The sequence below is a fragment of the Syngnathus acus genome, chromosome 5 (assembly GCF_901709675.1).
Source record: "Syngnathus acus chromosome 5, fSynAcu1.2, whole genome shotgun sequence".
In the NCBI taxonomy this organism is placed as follows: domain Eukaryota; kingdom Metazoa; phylum Chordata; class Actinopteri; order Syngnathiformes; family Syngnathidae; genus Syngnathus; species Syngnathus acus.
The window spans coordinates 6,668,405-6,686,133 of NC_051091.1; the positions used below are offsets into that span (position 1 = coordinate 6,668,405).

A 17,729-nucleotide genomic window follows, 5' to 3' on the forward strand; every position below is an offset into this window, starting at 1 on the left:
AGCGGGGGCGGGGCCAAGCTCAGCTGCGTGACAGAGGGTTTGAACAGCCTGACAGATGACAGGCAAGATTTTTAAAGACAAAGCAAAGAGCGGAGAATGTAAAAAATAAGGCTGCGTGTGCAGTGCAACAGTGCAAAAGAGCACTCGCAAGGAGCTGTTGTAAACCGCAACTCACGCCCTGGCGCTCACACAGACTCTCAGTTGTGTTTAAATGCATGAAATCACCCACATTCATACTACAGAAACTGATGAAGTGACTAAGGACAGGAAATGTGGTGAGACGTGTCGTATGTGTCAGGAGACTGTGTGCTGTGACCACAGTGGAAATTTAAATCCTACCTCGTCTTGACCCAGATTATTAGCTGGCACAATCACGCTGGATTAAACAAGACTGCTGTTTTCATTCAAAAGCATCCTTGTCCAAAACCGATAGAGACAGTGTAGCCATATTGAAGTATCACTATGTTGATGATTGTTTATGAGCACCAAGAAGTCCTTAGGCTTTTCCTGGTGCGTGTTCATGTATGCGTACTGTACATTAAAGCTGGCCCGGCAGAGCAAAGAATAGAGCCAGAAAGATCGGCACTAATCCCTCTAATCCGGCCTGGTGGAACACGAAGAAAAAAATAGCCCATGACAAACAAGTGCAAAATAGCCTGGAAGTCACACTTGAGCAACTTAAACTGAAAAAGCTTTTTAATTGTGGACAAAGATGGGACAGCCATTATGACTCCTAGTCTTGCTTTCACATATACTGTAAATCTGGCCTGCCACAAAATACCTTTCATCAGAGAGCTCACGGATATTGACCTTGTCACGAAGAACACCATACTTGCGCTGTCAGTCAGGAAACAGAAACATCATTTGTCAACATGTCAAATGGCAGATTTTTGTGACACTTAATATGACAGAGGACATTTCTTGAACAGCCCTCTTCAAGTCATCAACACCCAGCATGCCCATTGGAATTTCCATCTATTGTAGCATAACACAAAAAGTCCCTTAGCAATGTCCAGAAAAAACAAAACATTGTGCAAGGATGTGGCAAGTCCAAGAATAACAAGAAGAAGAAGAAGGGAGGGGCAGCTGATGTAACAGTTCTTAAGCAGCCCGGCAGGCTGTGCACCATGAGGTCCCAGGTCCGAATAAGAAGCAGAGAAGGGTAGAAATGGAACATAGTGTGGTACGAATCGATATACTTTTATCTTCTAAACAGAACCAGTGCAGCTGTGAGAGGGACAGAGTGAAAGCGCGTTTGACTGACATGAAAGTGGGTTGATGTATTATTGAATCAAGGCCGCGGTAGCTCCAGGGCTTTACAGCACATTCGGGTGTCCCAGAAATTTAAATGGCACACCTGTGAGGACGCAGCAACATTTGTGTTGTCGGACCCCAAAAGGGATTAAAACGGTTTAGGATCCTGCGAGAAACAATCTGTCGGACTTAGTCTGGAGATTTACCTGGAATCATTTTTGCACTGGCCAGGTGGAAGCATGCAAAGCTCCACTGAGTAGCACAGTATGTATGTAGGATCCCATCCAGACAAAACAGGAATGGATTCAAAAGACCCCAAACACGAGCCAGCTTCTCTGGCACAGGACGCATACGTAGTGGAAAAGGTTTTACCTGCATAGTGATCTGATGGGTCATTGATCCTCTCATCTCACATGAGCTAAATCCAATAGGCAAATCCTTCTGGGTCACCAAACATATACACGATAAGTGCACACTAAATATACAACGCGCTATTGTCATTTCGTATGGCTGGGTATCTATTAATACGCAAAGACTGCCCCACACACGAGACAAATTAACAAAGGAAAGTTTTTGCTGGCTGACACCAATATAACAAATGTGGAGGTCACGTTTGTGAATGTTTGTTGACAGAACCTTGGCCCGCAAAGGGGATGCTGACATTATGTTTGATATTTGTAAAAATGCCTCTACTCACATGAAACTACAAACTTGCCAGGATGACTGTAACGGCATACTTATTGTGCAGGAGGGCATTAAATATAATAATATAATATACATAATTAAAAATGTATGTAGTAGTATTTATTCATTTACACATTTATTTAATTTATCATTTTAAAGATTTTCTGATTAGATTTTTACTTTTTATATTATTTCATAGATATTTTTGCAATTTATTTTCAATGATATGTTTTAAATTAGTTTTTATTTTCACTTATATTTTTATTTGGGTAATTTTCATCTTGCAATGCAGAAGGAAATGAGGAGGCGGTCTTAACTGTGCCCTGGGTTAGCATTCTGCTAACGCGGTGACAGAATAGGTGGACAAAGGAGAAAAATTCTTGAAACACTTCATCCTACATTTCATCGGGCATTATCAGCCATCCACAGCCACACGTGACATGGCTGGAAGAAGAATGAGAGTGGCCTGTATATCTCAGCACACTGGCAACATCCCTCGAACCAGATTTAAACACACGCATCTCTTCCACCACCACAAACGACATTCCTTACACACCTTATCGCACACTATTAAAAGCTAACACTGGCCTAAGCACAATGGAATGCCCCTCAGTTGTACTCTGCACACCACCGTGCAAAGCCAAACTGAATTTGCATGCAACTCAGTCTTACCCAAAAAGGAGAACTCACAGCAGGCATCACACGCCACTTAAAGTATCCATTATAGATTATGTTTCAAAAATAGAAGCGATTTTGTATCACAATGTAATATGACCCTGAAAGTTAAACAGGTTAACCCAGAAGGAGCGTGAAACCAAAACTGATGGAAATGCGAAGCCGTGAAACAGAAAGCTGATATCATCATGTCGCCAATGCAATAATTGCGATGAGAAGACAGCTCCAGGACATTCAATATTGTAAAAGAATACTGCATGCAGAAGGGCAAACAGTCTCACGCCCCACCAGCCATGCCAGATGAAAACCAATGCTCGGAACAAGACCCAACACGTGCAGAGCAGTCACATATTAAGATAATCGAAGATTTTCTCACAAATGTATGCACATATTTTTGCACATAGGAGGGAGCATTTATGAGTGGTAACAGTTCAGACATGTTCCGTTGGTCGTGTAGACTGCCGCCAAGATAGATCCAATAAACGATGCACCCTAACACCTGCCCTATAAATCATGCCCACTCAAAGTGTAAACTTGAGAGGCTCCTGGCAAAATGTATCGTAAAGCTCATTTTCATGTAGGCAATAAAGCAATTTTATCAAGCGTTACTCGGAGGAGATGCATTTGCAGTTTTAATATTTGGGATTTGACAAGTGAAATGCTGCCCTTTGGATAGTGGCTGAAAAGTGAAAGTCATGATGTATGCGTCATGTTTTGTGACTTCATATTAGACCTTGAAGCAACCTGAAGGCACTGGCTGAGGCTGATAGATTCTATGATTAACTTCTATGCCTGCTGACAATTTTAGGACTATATCAGCGAGTCTGTAGAAATAAATAATAGGCACGCTATGTGAGCAAGGCCTTCGGCAAGATGTTCATTCAAGCCAAGAAGGCAAATTTATAAACATAGATGCAAAATTTTGTAACGTTTGCATCAATAGGCATGAACCAGCCAAGGCCATCACGTGGGGAACAACTAGGGAATGACAAGGCAAATAATTTAGGGAGACACTAAACCATCTTGCACAAACCTTGTCTACGAGACACACAAATATTCTGGAATCAACACAGAGGCCAAATACTAACTCAAACACTCACGCACAACTGCTAATAATAGTAATTGCATCAAAACCGTTGGCCTCATTCACCTTCATAAATTTGGCATATTAGGAGCTTTTCACCTGAGGCCAAGCAAAAAAAAAGAAGATGGTAACCAATTACAACTTTCTCCAACTTGTTCTCGCCTGCCTATTAAGCTTGGAACAACATGTTCGAGAACAAGAATCGCAGCCATAATAGAATATATGAACTACACATGAGCACATGCAAACGTACATACACACAAAATGGGTACACGTGATCTCCATAGGAACAAATGAGGCTTTGTGAAGGCAGACAACGAAGAATGACACACATTAGTCTCACAGCATTAAGAACATTGGCCTTGAAAAAAATTGAAACAACTATTTTTGGCAACTCACACCAAACGATTGAGCACTTCCTCTCAAACAAAATGGCCTTTAATGAGCTTAATGAGAGGTAAAATAGAGAGAGGAATGTGTTTATCATACTCTGGCAATGAAACAATTAATTGAAGCCAATCTGCTTCGCTTATCCAGCCTGACAAAAAACACACCTTACTAATCAGTCTGACTGGTTTCTGCAACAAAGGCCAACAACATTTCTCATGGGCCACAGCTGTGGATAAAATCTGGATCACCCTGCAGAACCACAATTGCACAATTATTCCATTTGTGATATGCTACCCACTATAAGGACGGTGAAATAAGGAAGCGCTTGATGCATCAACGGGGATCACCCGAGAGTCTGGACCTGGCATAACAAGGAGATGAGCCAGGACAAGCCCAAGTCATCTCTTAACTTCATTAAGGAATGTCTTAAATGAAGGCAGTGCGTCTGCCCTCAGGTCTGCATTACGATGACGATTCCACAAGAGGGGGAGGGACGATAGAGATTTACTAGATTGATAAAAAGACATCGACTCTTTAAGTTACGACGGTCAAGTCAATACTTTCAAATGAAGAAGCTTAAAACTTGACTCGGCTAGCGAGCAGAAGAACTAAGCAGCAGACAAGATCATCTCATGCAGTCTCCGGATTATAACTGGTCACACTTTCCATGACTGAGACACGGTGACTCATTTGTAAGTCCCGCCAATCACGGTGGGATGAGTGAGGGACAGCCCCCGTCAGTCACTTGCACAAGGCCGAAGTCCAAGCGGCTCAGAGCTTTCGTTCTGGTCTCATACTTGGTCACAAATGGTGTTACAGTCTTTCGTGGAATAAGCGGTATAGAAAAGGGATGGACTTGACATGTTTATGTCCACGCAAATGTGAACGCAACTTAAAACGGGAAGTGTCGGCGAAATATCCCCCGCCATGATTGATCTCTAGTTCGTCGAGAGAAGACGTTTGGTCATCAACCAAGCATCCGCCTGCCGTCAGTGTCCAGTAACAGTCAATCACAGTGTGAAGGAGTCCTCCTTGCATTCTGTCTTATGTAACAGCCACACAACTGCCCTCTCGAGTAGACCACGGCTAGTCTGACGGACAGCTGTGAAGATCTCTTTCCATTCGGAAGGAATGAATATGGGAAATCGTATACGGATACTGATAATGTGCTGAAACTCAAATCATGTCCACCCATGAAAACAAAATAAAGTCTCAAGGGAGTTCAGCGGATATCACTAAGACATGAAAAGAACATCCGTGCATGGAAGCAAAAACAAAAATACATGAGCACCAGCTATGATCTAAGTCTTGCTGTACAATATTTCCCTAAGAGGAGAACACATCCAAATAAAACGAATACAGTACATCCAAATGAACCATGGAAATGTTCTGTGTTTTTCTTCTCAAACTGTGTGCAAAATATTACATAATTTTTCTGAAGCTAATTTGGAAGGACCGAGCATGATACGAACGTTTGCAAATTATCTGGGGGCTAATCAGTTCTGGGAGTACCACGCCTCTCGCCCAAAGTCAGCTGGGATAGCTCCAGCTCACGAGATGTTATGTTATGTTATGTTATGTTATGTTATGTTAAATAACAAAGCCAATCAGAAGTCAGATTTTCTATATTTTAGGCTTGCGGTGATCTGGAACATTGTTACATAAAAGACCAGTTCCAGTGTGCATCTGCAGAGAAAGACAATCAGGCCTGCTCCAGACTGATATCACAGTCTTTGGAGTGCTTTGGAGGGATAGCCAACCCTGCCAGATGGATTTACAGCTTGTGTACATTGGAGAGGGAAACACTTTCCTATTAGAAGGGAAGCTTTACTTTCTGGATCCTCTCCAGAAGATGACTTTTCACAGTGTGTCCCTGATGTACATTTGCATGCGATCTATTTTGAACTGTCTCATTTATAAAGCAGATGGTGCAAACAGCACTGATGCGCCAACAGCGATGACAGAAATGGAAGTCTGGCAATAGATGAGAAACAACCTGCAATGCAACGACGGTACTTGCAAAGCTCCTTTGCTGACGTGTTGCCATGGTGTATTGAGTAACCGCGATAAGCCTTGACCACTGACCCATTGATGTGAGTGTTCTCTTCATCTAAGAAAATCAGGGCACCTTCTCATGGCCCATCCGGAGGTCAACCATCCAATCGATTTTGCTGCTCTGTACTTGTAACATATGCAATGACAATAAAATTTGATTTCAAGCCAAGAAACAAAATCTCACTTGTAAATGAATTTTGACTAATGTCAACCATATCTGCTTTGCGATAAATTGATTTTTTTTATTTCTGTGTAATTTCCACATGAATTTCAAAATAAGTAGAGGATTTTTTTTTTATTATTAACTTTGTTTATTGGAGAAGAAGAAAATTCTAATCAAAAGAATTGTTTCCATTTCTGATGTGGAAAAATATTGATGACATCCTGAGCTCAGCACACATGCATGTTCAGCACATTCTGAGAAAAACGCCACCTCCCCATTCTTGGAGTTAGCTCAAGAATTGGTGGGAGGGTTCATTACTTTCTCCTCAGTCTGGCAGGACAATGTCCCTCTTTTGTCTCAAAGGACACAAGTCGCACACACTTGGGCTCTATGCATAATGGAGTGTTATGTCACAAAACGGTCTTCGTTAAAAAAACAGTTTAGTAATTCTTTTCTCCTTTCTTATGCTGGCCTTTCAGAATCACAACTATGCAAGCCGCGCAAAACAAAATCGCTACTTGACGAAAGCCTGCCGTGACATCTTTATCAGTGTTGTGCCATCGAGCTTAACTCGTCCGTCACTGCCTGTAAAGCTGCTCGTAAAGACGGTGACCCGAGGCATCCCGAGAATTGAACACCTTCCGAACATGCTTGGCCTTCGAGTGATTACAGCGTGCATGAATCACTCAGGAGAGAATGTCTAAGTCAAGACGTCGTAATCAACAAGTCAATATGAACACATAAAATGGGCACTAAAACTTCGACTCACATGACAGTGTTTCATTGTTTTCATTAAGCAGTTATTTTGGTGAGTCTCATCTGAAATATTGTGCACTGGACTAAATATGATTTTAAAAGAGTAATGTAATAAACCACTGAAACTAGTTTTAGGCAGTCATAGCTAGATCCATTTTACAGATGGTGTTCAGAAGTTAAGAAGCAGACTGAATATTAGCTCTATGTATCATTGTCAGGCTATAAAGTCCTTTTCTATTCTTTTCTGAATGATCAATATGTCGCAACACTGATTTATCAAGCCACCAAAAATGACACGGCGTGGTGCACAGCTAGTCATCATCTACAAAGGAAAGTTTGTTCAATGACAATGTCAGGTTTCCTTTGCGGCCACCAGGAAACCAAATTACAGCAATGGAAAAATGCAGCGGCTGTCACAATGAGAGGAGCGAGACCTTACCTAACCCTGCACACAGGATATTACCTTGCTCCAAATGACATAGCAACACATTAAAGGGTGGAACAACCATCAATAAAAGTATGCAAATACTTTTCAATCCGTGACCCATTTCCCTTTAACACAATTTGACTGACTTTGTTAAATGAAGGAATTACATTTCAATAAAAGTTACTTCCAAAGCCTGACGTAACACATCTGGCTTGAAACACTCATACCACCCAACGAGACTAAAATGCGTGAAAACACGCACAAATAATACCTTTTTATTCTTCTGTCAGTCTGTCCACAATGTGAGTTCGCTGACTGCTTTCTGCTTGTTGGTTATCAATGGGCTGTTGATTGGTACATCAGCACACAGCCAAGTGGCCATTCAGCCCAATTTCAATGGGAGTGACGCAAATCCTCCGTGTTGTTTAAAAAAAAAAAAAAAGTTGCTTGTGACCTGGGCCTGCTGTTGGACTGTGGCCTGCTACAATATGTACAACATGAGCCAGAACCAGAAACTTGCAAAGTGGGCCTGGGGGTGTTAATTAGATTTCAATTTTATCACGCAACAGCAACTGCAAGAAAGATTTTGAACAACATTGCTATGGAAATGGAATATTAACATGCACAATTGCTTGTGGAAGCAGCACCTACACAACAGACATTACATGTCCTGTTGCAAATATGAAAAAACAGGCTTAACTCCCTCACGTGCAAGGTTGTGCTTTAGTATTCAGATCAGTTTATGATTGATATTATTATTATAGGACATTAATTTATATTTATGCACAACCATGTTATCTACTTGTTTATGGCCAGCCCTCATTTGTATGTCATGGAATTATAATAAATGTAATATTGTACATACAAATATTGAGGATAATTATTGAGCAATACTGCCATCTACAGCTCAAACAGAGTGTGACACGATTGTCATTTATTAATTTGGCCCACCACGTGAGGAAGAGTTGAATCGGGAATTTGTAAACAAGTCACAATGTAGTAATGTAATGTTCTTGGTACAAAAGCTGTCACCCGATGCCGAAACCCGGGATCGAACCAGGGACCTTTAGATCTTCAGTCTAACGCTCTCCCAACTGAGCTATTTCGGCGTGCTGTCTATTGCTGCCCAACAGGGGTCAGTGTCAGGAAGGTGGATTTTCATCGCAAAATCTTGTCCCTTGTCTCGTATAATCTACACCAAGAGTGTCAAACTCATTTTTGTCACAGGCCGCATCATAGTTAGTTTCCTTCAGAGGGCCGTTATGACTGTCAACCCAAATAAATGTATGAACGCCTCATATTATATACAGTATGATACAAAAGAAACTGAAATTATTCATTTTCAAATCAGACGATTGGAAACTTTTCAAATATTTTAAAAAGGACGATTTTTAAAAGTTAAGACAATTTGCAATTTCAGTAATGACACAAATTTGCACAATTTGTCTTTGCGGGCCACAGAAAATGATGCGGCGGGCCGTATTTGGCCCCCGGGCCTTTAGTTGATCTACACTCAAGCATATTTGACACCAAGGTCTTGCACATCATAAAAATGTGATTTTCTAACATATTCAAGTTGTTTTTCCTCATAGTGCAATTAACAGCAATGGTTATGTGAAAGGAAACAAAGAAGGGACAATAAAAACTAAGTCCAACTCATTGTCGATTACTCTATGTTCAATGCAAAATTCGATTACTTACATATTAGGAAGGAGACTCTGCACAGTTTGCTTCTTCCAGCCTGGAATATGAAATCCTATTCTTTTCTTTCTGTCAACAGGCTCACTCTCGCTCAGGCAACCGTGGTCCCACGAGAGCCTTGACCTGCCCGTGTTGCATGTCTCACTGCTGCAACACACCTGATTTGAGCTGATCATTTGAAACTAGGTGTGGTGCAGCAGGGAGACCTGCAACACAGGCAGGTAAAGGCTCTCATTGGACTGGGGTACCTGCTCGAGTTAGTACCATACAAATTTCAACACTACTCTGTATCATGTTTGTAATTGAATAAATAAACATGAGCAAAGACTAGCTGGTCATTTATTCATAGCCTTGATTCAGATTAAAATAAGAGTACATTCATATTAGCACATCATTAAAAAAAAAAAGGAAAAACACATTGGAACAGTATCAACATATATCTTTCTGTTCTTGTTTACATTCAGCAGCGCTTTAATAGCATGTGAGACATCCCATGGCCTCTGCGATGAGCTTGAGTGTGTGCAAAGCGTGAGAGTGGTGAACACACAAGCACGCTTAACAAAAGTCAAGAGCCAACACAGGTAACCACTTCATCTGCGGTGACACTTTTAGTTGTGCTTGCGCCGAGCCATGGGACCAGATAGATGTCTGGGTTGCATCTGACATGAGCCAGCTGCAACCCAAAGAAAATCTACAATACGTCTGCATAAGATCACATGTTAACATTGCCATTCTCCACTTCGTATATACAGCGTGTACATTTGTGTTATTTTTCAGGAAGAGTTTTTGTCATCTGTGATTACATTCTTGGATGATGCAAGACAAAATGCTTTTATTTTTTTTTGTGCTCATATAAAATCTCTTTTGCTTCAATTTCTAAATATATTCAATCAAGGGTATTATGATACATTTTTTCTCTCTCACACACTATCTTCTTAAATGTCAGCATCAAAATACAATTTATAGATACAAAATTATTAAAGTTACACTTCAATAATAACACTGTCATCTGACCATACAGTAACAACCTCATATTAGGTCAACACATTTTACTATTTCACAGTTGCTCATAATGATCCTCTGACCGCCCCCCCCCCCTCCCTCCCTCCTACACTCTGACATAATTCAACCTCAGCGCCATATTTAATGCGGTACACACTGTGCCCTCAGTGAGCTTGTAAATATACAACCGGGGTTCAGCTGTGTTTGTGACAAACGACACGTCAGAACACATAATTAAAGTTGAGGTCATATCAAACAAAACTTTAAATATTTCTACAAACATTAGCGAGCATTCTTTTAAAGCTATCTTTGAGCTTCCCAGTGGGTGGCAAATGTGATCATCTGACGGCTGAGCGTATTTTTCGGGAGCACTTACATAAGTACTGTCGTGAGAAGCTTCATCATTCAAGTCCAGATGTAAACAGCATCAACCAGATTAAAATACAGAATTATAGGTCATGGTTGCTGTTGCTATTCAAGCAATCGTTGATTATTGGTTTGAACAGAATGTGTGATTTTCGACTTGTGAGATCTACTGGAAGCGTCATTAAGAGCAAGGCGAAGAACGCTTTAGCCAACGGATGGTAAATACCGTACCACGTATTGCTATTCCAATATTCATTGTTCCCATAGAGCAGAGAACATTAAGACCAGGCGCTAAGGAAGTCAGGTTTAGTGCCTTTAAAGCATGTGGGGGCAGTAAAACTACAAATAAATATTTTTTTAGTCACAGATTTCGAGTGGTACCGCAATATGTCCCCCGCGATAAACAGAGGTTCCCTGTATGACAGAATATTCATTTGAAAGTTTGCTGCTTTGTGATTTTGTTCAGCTGCAGCACACAGAGACGACGACAACGTGCCCGAGGTGACTGCTCGCTCTGTTTGCTGCTTGTTCAAAAGCGCATCCCATACGTGCACGTCTGTTTGTCAGCAGCTAGCTTCACGCTTGAGTGAGAGAGAGCGGAGTTTAACGATCAGCAACCTTGCAATGCGTGCCTGTGCTTCACACGGCCTCCGCCAGGCAGCGGTCCGAACCTTCGCTGGCTTCCAGCCGCATCTGCCGGCCGTTTTTTCTGTTTTCCACCCAAGAGTTGTGGATAACAGTGGCACCTGGTGAAGGGTCCACCTGAAGCAAGGACACCACTCTCTTCTTCACCTTGGCTCGAAGAGCACGTCGGAGCTTCTGCCGCGTGAAGGCGTAAAGCAGAGGGTGCGACACTGTGGTGCCGTAGGCCAAAGCCAAGAACCACATGCGTACGCTGACCAGAGGGTCACTGGGACCGAGGACCAGGATTAGCATGTTGACCACAGACAGAGGAGCCCAGCAAGCGAGGAAGGTGGAGATGATGATGAGGGACATCCTGAAAACGCGGCGCTGGCGCTCCCGCCGATCTCGATGTCGCCGCACCGCGCGCCGTAGGGTGATGATAGCCGACACGGAGGCCTGGACGCCCATCGTGGTCGGCACATGGGAGATGGGGCCTGCGTCGGACGTGACCAGAGGGGCAGACGACGACAGGGCGTGGGAGGAGGCTGCTGTGTGAGTGGCTGATGAAAAAGGGATGAGAGGCGGGTGGCTGAGTTGCTTCGTGGCATCTGCGGTGCATTGTTCCCCTTCTGGCCTGCCGCTACTAATCCTTCTGAGCTTGGTCGTTTTTTTAGGAGATTTTTTGTGGAGGCCCGTGCAGGAGGGGCCGATGAGCCTCTGGGTTTTCTTCATGTGCGTGCCGATTCTGAAATTTAAAGCCCTCAGGATTCGGGAGTAGGTGAACAGCATTGCTGTGACAGTGGTAAAGAAGATGGGAACCTGCAGAATTAGGTGGTAATACGTCCCCGGGCCCAAGTGGTGGCCCTGCTCACCGATGCACAACAGGGTCCGGTTACGCCACGCTGGTACCATTGTGGCCCCGATGTCGCCGGAGGACACAGACAAAGGCGGCTCCTCGCCACTTGACAGTTGATCCTCCAGGAGCGGGATGAAAAACACAGCGACAGACGTGAGCCACACGGCCGCCAGGATTAGCGCCGCCTTGCGTGTGGTCAGCAGCCTGTTGGCCGGACGCACCGAGATGTCGTATCGGTCCAAGCTGATGACCAGGATGTTGACGGCCGTGGCGACGCTGGCGAAGGTGACGCAGGCTTCGTGAAAGCAGCACAGCACGGCCAGGTTGGGCCCCGGGGGCAGCAGTACCACCACCAGCGTGAGAGGCAAGCACAGCACGCACACCGCCACATCCAGCACGTGCAGGCTCACCGTCACCATGTTGCTGACCGAGTCCACTAAATTAGACTGGGAGCAGTACAGCACCAGCACTGTCAGGTTGCTGCTGAAACCCAACAACAGCTCCAGCATGAGCACGGCAGCGAGTGACACCTGGAACCCGAGGGAGTACGGCATGGACCATGATGCTGGGTTGGAGGGTTCATCTCCCTGCTCCTCCCCAAGGCCGACCAAGCTCGAGGTGTAGCTGTCGGCCTCCATGGCCGCCTCTCAGTCCTCGGATATTGAACCTGTCACCCTGTTGATGAAGTCCCATGATACACCAGGCCGGGCTTCCATAGCGCAAGGACGAGCGAGCGAGAGAGAGAGAGAGATCGAGAGAGAGCGCTGGAGACACACAAGGCGGACACATGAGAAATGAACTGTGCAGGAGAGAATGAAAACACATTATTCTTTTTCAGCATCTCTGACATCAATCATTTGCGACATGTGCACATACATCTATCTTTCTATCCGTCACTCTATCTAGCCATTCATCCAACTATCTGCTCTCTTCTTGCCGGTACCTCTGATTACCATTTTGGCACAGCTTGAGACGAGAAGATGTCGCTTTGTGAACGGTAGGGCGCCACGATCAGCCACTACCCTGATGTGTACTGGAGCTCGAGGCAGTGGACAAATTGAATGAAAGTAAGTAATCAGACCCACAGGCAATCAAGTGCTCCCTCGGTGGATCAATAAAAACAACAGAGTCGGCAATTTGGCCCAAATTGGTTACATTGCAACTCTAATTATGCAAGACTGTGTCCATTCTAGAAAAATAGCACTTTCATTAATGAAGTGTCTGAAAGAAAACACAATGCTCAAAATATGGATTCAAATAAATGTTGTTGCATTATCAATCTACTCACAGTTGACGGATCGCATCGAATTAGGAAAATGTTTTACTGTACCAGAATTCACCTCTGGGGGGGGGGGGGGGGGGAATCACTCTTCTGTACTGCAATTATAAGTTAAATGAGATGCTACATGGTACATTCTTTAATGGTTAAAAAAAAAGGTTGAAAATAAACAATTTCTCAGGCGTGCTTTAAAAAAAAAAGGGGTGATGTGGAGCTAAAAATAACTCCAATAAACAGCTTGCTCCCTTCGTCTCATGATGTTTAATCACATACTAAATAAGGGAAGCCGCTGTACAGCACGCAGTGTACTTTCAGTGAGGCTTTTAATGAAGAATAAAATTAACACATGCCATGAGTCACATTTGAGATCATAGAAAAAACACTTCGTGTTAGCGCTTCTCTGTTTAGAATCGCAAACTTACTGTCAGTTGTTATCTTGCTTGCTGACTGACAGGTGCTCCTTTGTATCCCGCGTAGGTTGACATCACAGCAGTTTCATGGGGCGTTGCTATGACGACCAAGCTGACTGAAGGAGAAAACGGAAAATCCTGGAACCAAAAAAAGACCAAAGTCAATTTGAGTGGAAAAGAGGTCTAATTGGTGCAATAGTTGAGGCTAACGTCAAAGGATGTTTGTTATGGCACAGTGACAAATTGCACCACACAGAGGGCATCTCGTATCTTGTTTCGTATTGACGGGAGCGAAGGGGAAAGAGATGCAAAGCCTAACGTATTTGCTCATCATTGATTAGAAAAGAGGCTCTTGATGGTGCCTACGGGAAATCAATAGGACGTTTTAAAGAAAAATCACAGTTCTATTCAGCTTCAACTACTGGGGGGAACATTTTGGAGTCAAGTGACAAAGTAGTTGATGGGGAAGCTGTAAATCAAGAGCGCAGAAAGTGAAACCCAAAACAACTTGCAACTATTAATCTCAGCGTTGCTCAGTTACCCTTCAGCAAACTAGTCGGGTTGCCACGGCAGCCGCTCGACGAGGATGTCTACAGAAGCGCAGCGGAGTTTGAGCATATTTCAGACACACTTAGTTTCGAGCCCGTGTCTGGAAAAAAGACGCAGTTTGTCAACAGGAAACTGCAGCGGTATTTTTCTAATGTGGGCCTCAAAGCAAAAAAATTCCATTCCAGCAAAACCGACTGCTTTCTGGTGACGTGTGCTTTGCTCTCCCTGGATACTGTAAAGAGCAGTTGTGGGAGGAAACGGAAGTCCCTAAAGATCAACAGTACACTTGTCCTGATTATTTTTAGTAATGTAAGCAAATTATGGACTTCTTGACAGGCCAGCCTTGATAACGCAAGTGAGAAAGCAGAGTGGACGTTCAAACACAAAGTGGTAGCCTAAATGGAAGGAAAAGTTAGGTACAAAAAAAAGCAACACGTAAAAAAAAAATGCTCCTGAAAGAAGAAAGGAGGAGTGGGAGCTGGTAGACAAGGTCTACTGGGGAACAGTGGTGGCAGCCCCCCCCACTACAAAATCTTACATCAGTCTTACCCGCAGAGCTTCTGTTTTCCTAGTCTCCAGCAATCCCCGACAGGCCTGCCTGCTTTCCAAAAGATTCATAATTACCAAAGTAGGCTGCAAGTTACAAACTTAGCACTGATAAAACTGTCAGGTGTACGAAGCACAAATCTCACTTGGTACCTCAAATCTATCGAGATCAGCCTTTGCAAAACTTAGCACCAAAGGACCAACACAGGTTGTGACTCATTTGGGAATGTTTTGGATGGTGTCAAGTTTAATAAAACGATCATGTGATCAATAACAGGAAGATCATCAGCAGAACTATGCTGGTGTTGTCCCGAATTAACCAAGGGTAATTACATTGGAGGACAGTGAGCCGTAAAAAGGTATTTGCCCTCTTCTCAAATGATTCTTTTTATGTTCCTCAGTGTTTCAAATGAAACATATAAGACAACACAAGTACTCATAATATGCAGTTTTTAAATGAGGAAAGCTCATCACCGGGGACAAAACAATGCACGCAAATAGAAACGGCAACAATCAGGAGACTGTGAGGGGGCGGTGGAGAACAAGAGAGAAGGGCTGCGGCAGATACAAGAACACATAACATGTACTCTCTTGCTCGGTCCTCTTGTACGTATGTGCACGTGTGTGTGTGGTTGGAAATGGGCTCCCTATTGAGACATCAAGCTGTTATTAAAGCGCTCTCTCTCCAGTCAGCACACCACGATGGAGACAATCGTCATGTCAGAGCTTGGAGTCAAGCAGCGTGTGAAAGGCACAGACACAAACACACACACACACACACACGGAAGACAGCTCGCCGGAGCCCCCACTGAGAGCAATCGTAGGTATACGTCTAATAGAGTGAGCGTCATGGTCTCATCCAATGCAGCTCTGAAGTATATTAGGGGCCTGCAGAGGTTAAGGGTAGTGAATGAAATGGAAAACAAATACGTACGTAATCCCCCACTGAGGGTGACTCTCAGCTGGACGTCTGCTTTTAAATCGCTGACTCTTTCGTACAGAAATCCTCATGTGGAGGGGGAGCGCCATGACTTTCAATTGACTTTAAGCGTGTGAGTAATCTTGAAGATTATTTGAAACCAAAAAACAATGAAAGAACCTAACGATTCTTAAACACAAAAATGAAACGAGTTTTATTTATTTATTTATTTACTATATTTAGGTGTTTGTTTAATTACCTTTTTTTTTTTTAATATGTAACAGATGGCAATTCTATTTGCTATTCACGGGCCCGAGAATCCATGCAAATACATTCTCCCTGGAAAAGATACCCAGTCTCATCTCCTGAGGATGAGAAGGGGTACGCACACCATTGTATGTCCTTTGATTAATCTCTATTAGAAACTTCATGTTCTAAGCCATCCAACTGGAATAATTAATATCACATTTCACGAATATCTAAATAATATTTATTGCTGTCTCACACACACTAACACCTCCATGGGTCATCTTAGACAATTTAATGAGACCCAATACAAGACGTCTGTTTTTATGAATGACGCTTAGTTTTGATTGATACGCTAAAGAGTTCTCATCATTATTGCGTTATTGTTTTCATGTCACATTTCGCGTGCAAGTGGAAGACCCCAGCAGGAAACGTGGAGAAAAACAGACAGGAGGATGTAAGGCAGGGAAGAGCTCATTTTTGCTCTCTTGAATCACATCTCCTTTAATGCTGACTCGAGGAGATAAAAGGACAACGAGCATCCATTGCAGCCATTGAACATTTTACAGAGCCATTATTCAGGTAGAATTTCCAGTAGTAGAAAGGTGCAGTTTTGAACAAATCACGCTCGGCACTGGGGGCCTTTGTGTTGTCCTGCTACCTGAATTATTTATTTCAGAGATGAAATAGCCAGCTGTTGAAAACTATCACAGAGCAGATGCATACTTTGTCAACTACAGTGGACTTTCATTTTATTAGAAACACAGTCCATGAGAATAAAATACGGATAAACTTCTAAATTGAGCCTTTGCATGAGAATATAAACTGTACATGCATGTAGAATCTCATAACTCCATTTTGCCCAAAAAATATATTACTTGAGTGCGCAAAATGACTTTCATAGAAAAATATTCACCATTTTCTGTGTTCTAGCTGACCGCCACTAGGAGTTGATCACAAGTGACCTAAGAGCCACACTAACACGCACACATAAGATAAACAACACACAGCGTGTCAAGTGTATTAGTTTTTTCCCCTTTCTCTCTGCTGTATGGAGCATTCTCTTGGGAGCGTGGGAGAAATCCACAAGCCCGAAGCCCATGACTGTGCCAAGACCCACGTACTCCCACATACAAAGCGCCCCCAGACTGGAAATAAATTTAGGCTGCCAGCAAATCAATATTTTGCATTGTGAACAGCGAGCAGCGTGCAATGCTGTGCGCGACGGACCGTGCAAAAAGCAGGAAAAAAAACACTCCAATAACCAAAAGGACGATATTCAAATGTAATCTTTACGGCACAGCAAAATTCATACTTGTACACATATCTAAGTTCAAATCATGATTCAAAAGTTAAAAATCTTTCCCAGCTGTGCCACCTGCATGTTTGTTGCAAAAAAAAAAACTGTTTTAAGTACAACAGTACACATGGTGAGGAGACTTGAGGTGCACTCCTTACCTTGAAGCGGCGTGCTCAGCTGCTCTCCATGTCCGCGAGCCAAGTGGGGATGGATGGGAAGTCACTTGTCCGTCCGAGTACATGGTGAGCAACAGCCAGCGAGATCCTTACGCAGCTCAAAAGGAAGGACGCGTGCACCGACAGAAGGATTCAGTCTCCCTGATGGATGCACTTTGCACAGAGTAATGACACGGAGTAGGAAGGGGGCGGGGCCTGTAGGGACAATCATCATCATCAATCAGTGCAGCGCACTGCAAGCTTCAATTTTTCGTTAAGACTTCATAG

General features: G+C 43.2%; 1 protein-coding gene and 1 non-coding gene across 5 annotated transcripts; both read right to left on the reverse strand.

The window, feature by feature from the left end:
- Nucleotides 1-8,524: 8,524 nt before the first annotated feature.
- trnaf-gaa lies at nucleotides 8,525-8,597 on the reverse strand. The gene has a single exon. It is a non-coding gene; the product is annotated as a tRNA-Phe (tRNA).
- A 909-nt stretch (nucleotides 8,598-9,506) lies between these two features.
- Nucleotides 9,507-17,650, reverse strand: LOC119123615 (G-protein coupled receptor 22-like). 4 transcript variants are annotated; one of them, XM_037252849.1, is made up of 4 exons: nucleotides 17,445-17,650; nucleotides 13,739-13,864; nucleotides 12,596-12,801; nucleotides 9,507-12,517 (listed from the first exon to the last, which is right to left on the reverse strand). In XM_037252849.1, exons 3-4 carry the CDS (start codon nucleotides 12,673-12,675, stop codon nucleotides 11,197-11,199), a joined length of 1,401 nt encoding a protein of 466 aa, XP_037108744.1. In that variant the 5' UTR covers nucleotides 12,676-12,801; nucleotides 13,739-13,864; nucleotides 17,445-17,650; the 3' UTR covers nucleotides 9,507-11,196. The 4 variants fall into 4 exon arrangements, with proteins under 4 accessions (XP_037108744.1, XP_037108746.1, XP_037108745.1 ...); XM_037252851.1 differs by having other exon boundaries at nucleotides 9,507-12,156; nucleotides 12,259-12,801; XM_037252850.1 differs by having other exon boundaries at nucleotides 9,507-12,483; nucleotides 12,568-12,801; nucleotides 17,445-17,649.
- Between the last annotated feature and the right edge of the window lie 79 nt (nucleotides 17,651-17,729).

Excerpts from the sequence above, each read along its gene's own strand:
- LOC119123615 (XM_037252848.1), bottom strand. The coding sequence starts at position 12,675 with ATGGAGGCCGACAGCTACACCTCGAGCTTGGTCGGCCTTGGGGAGGAG.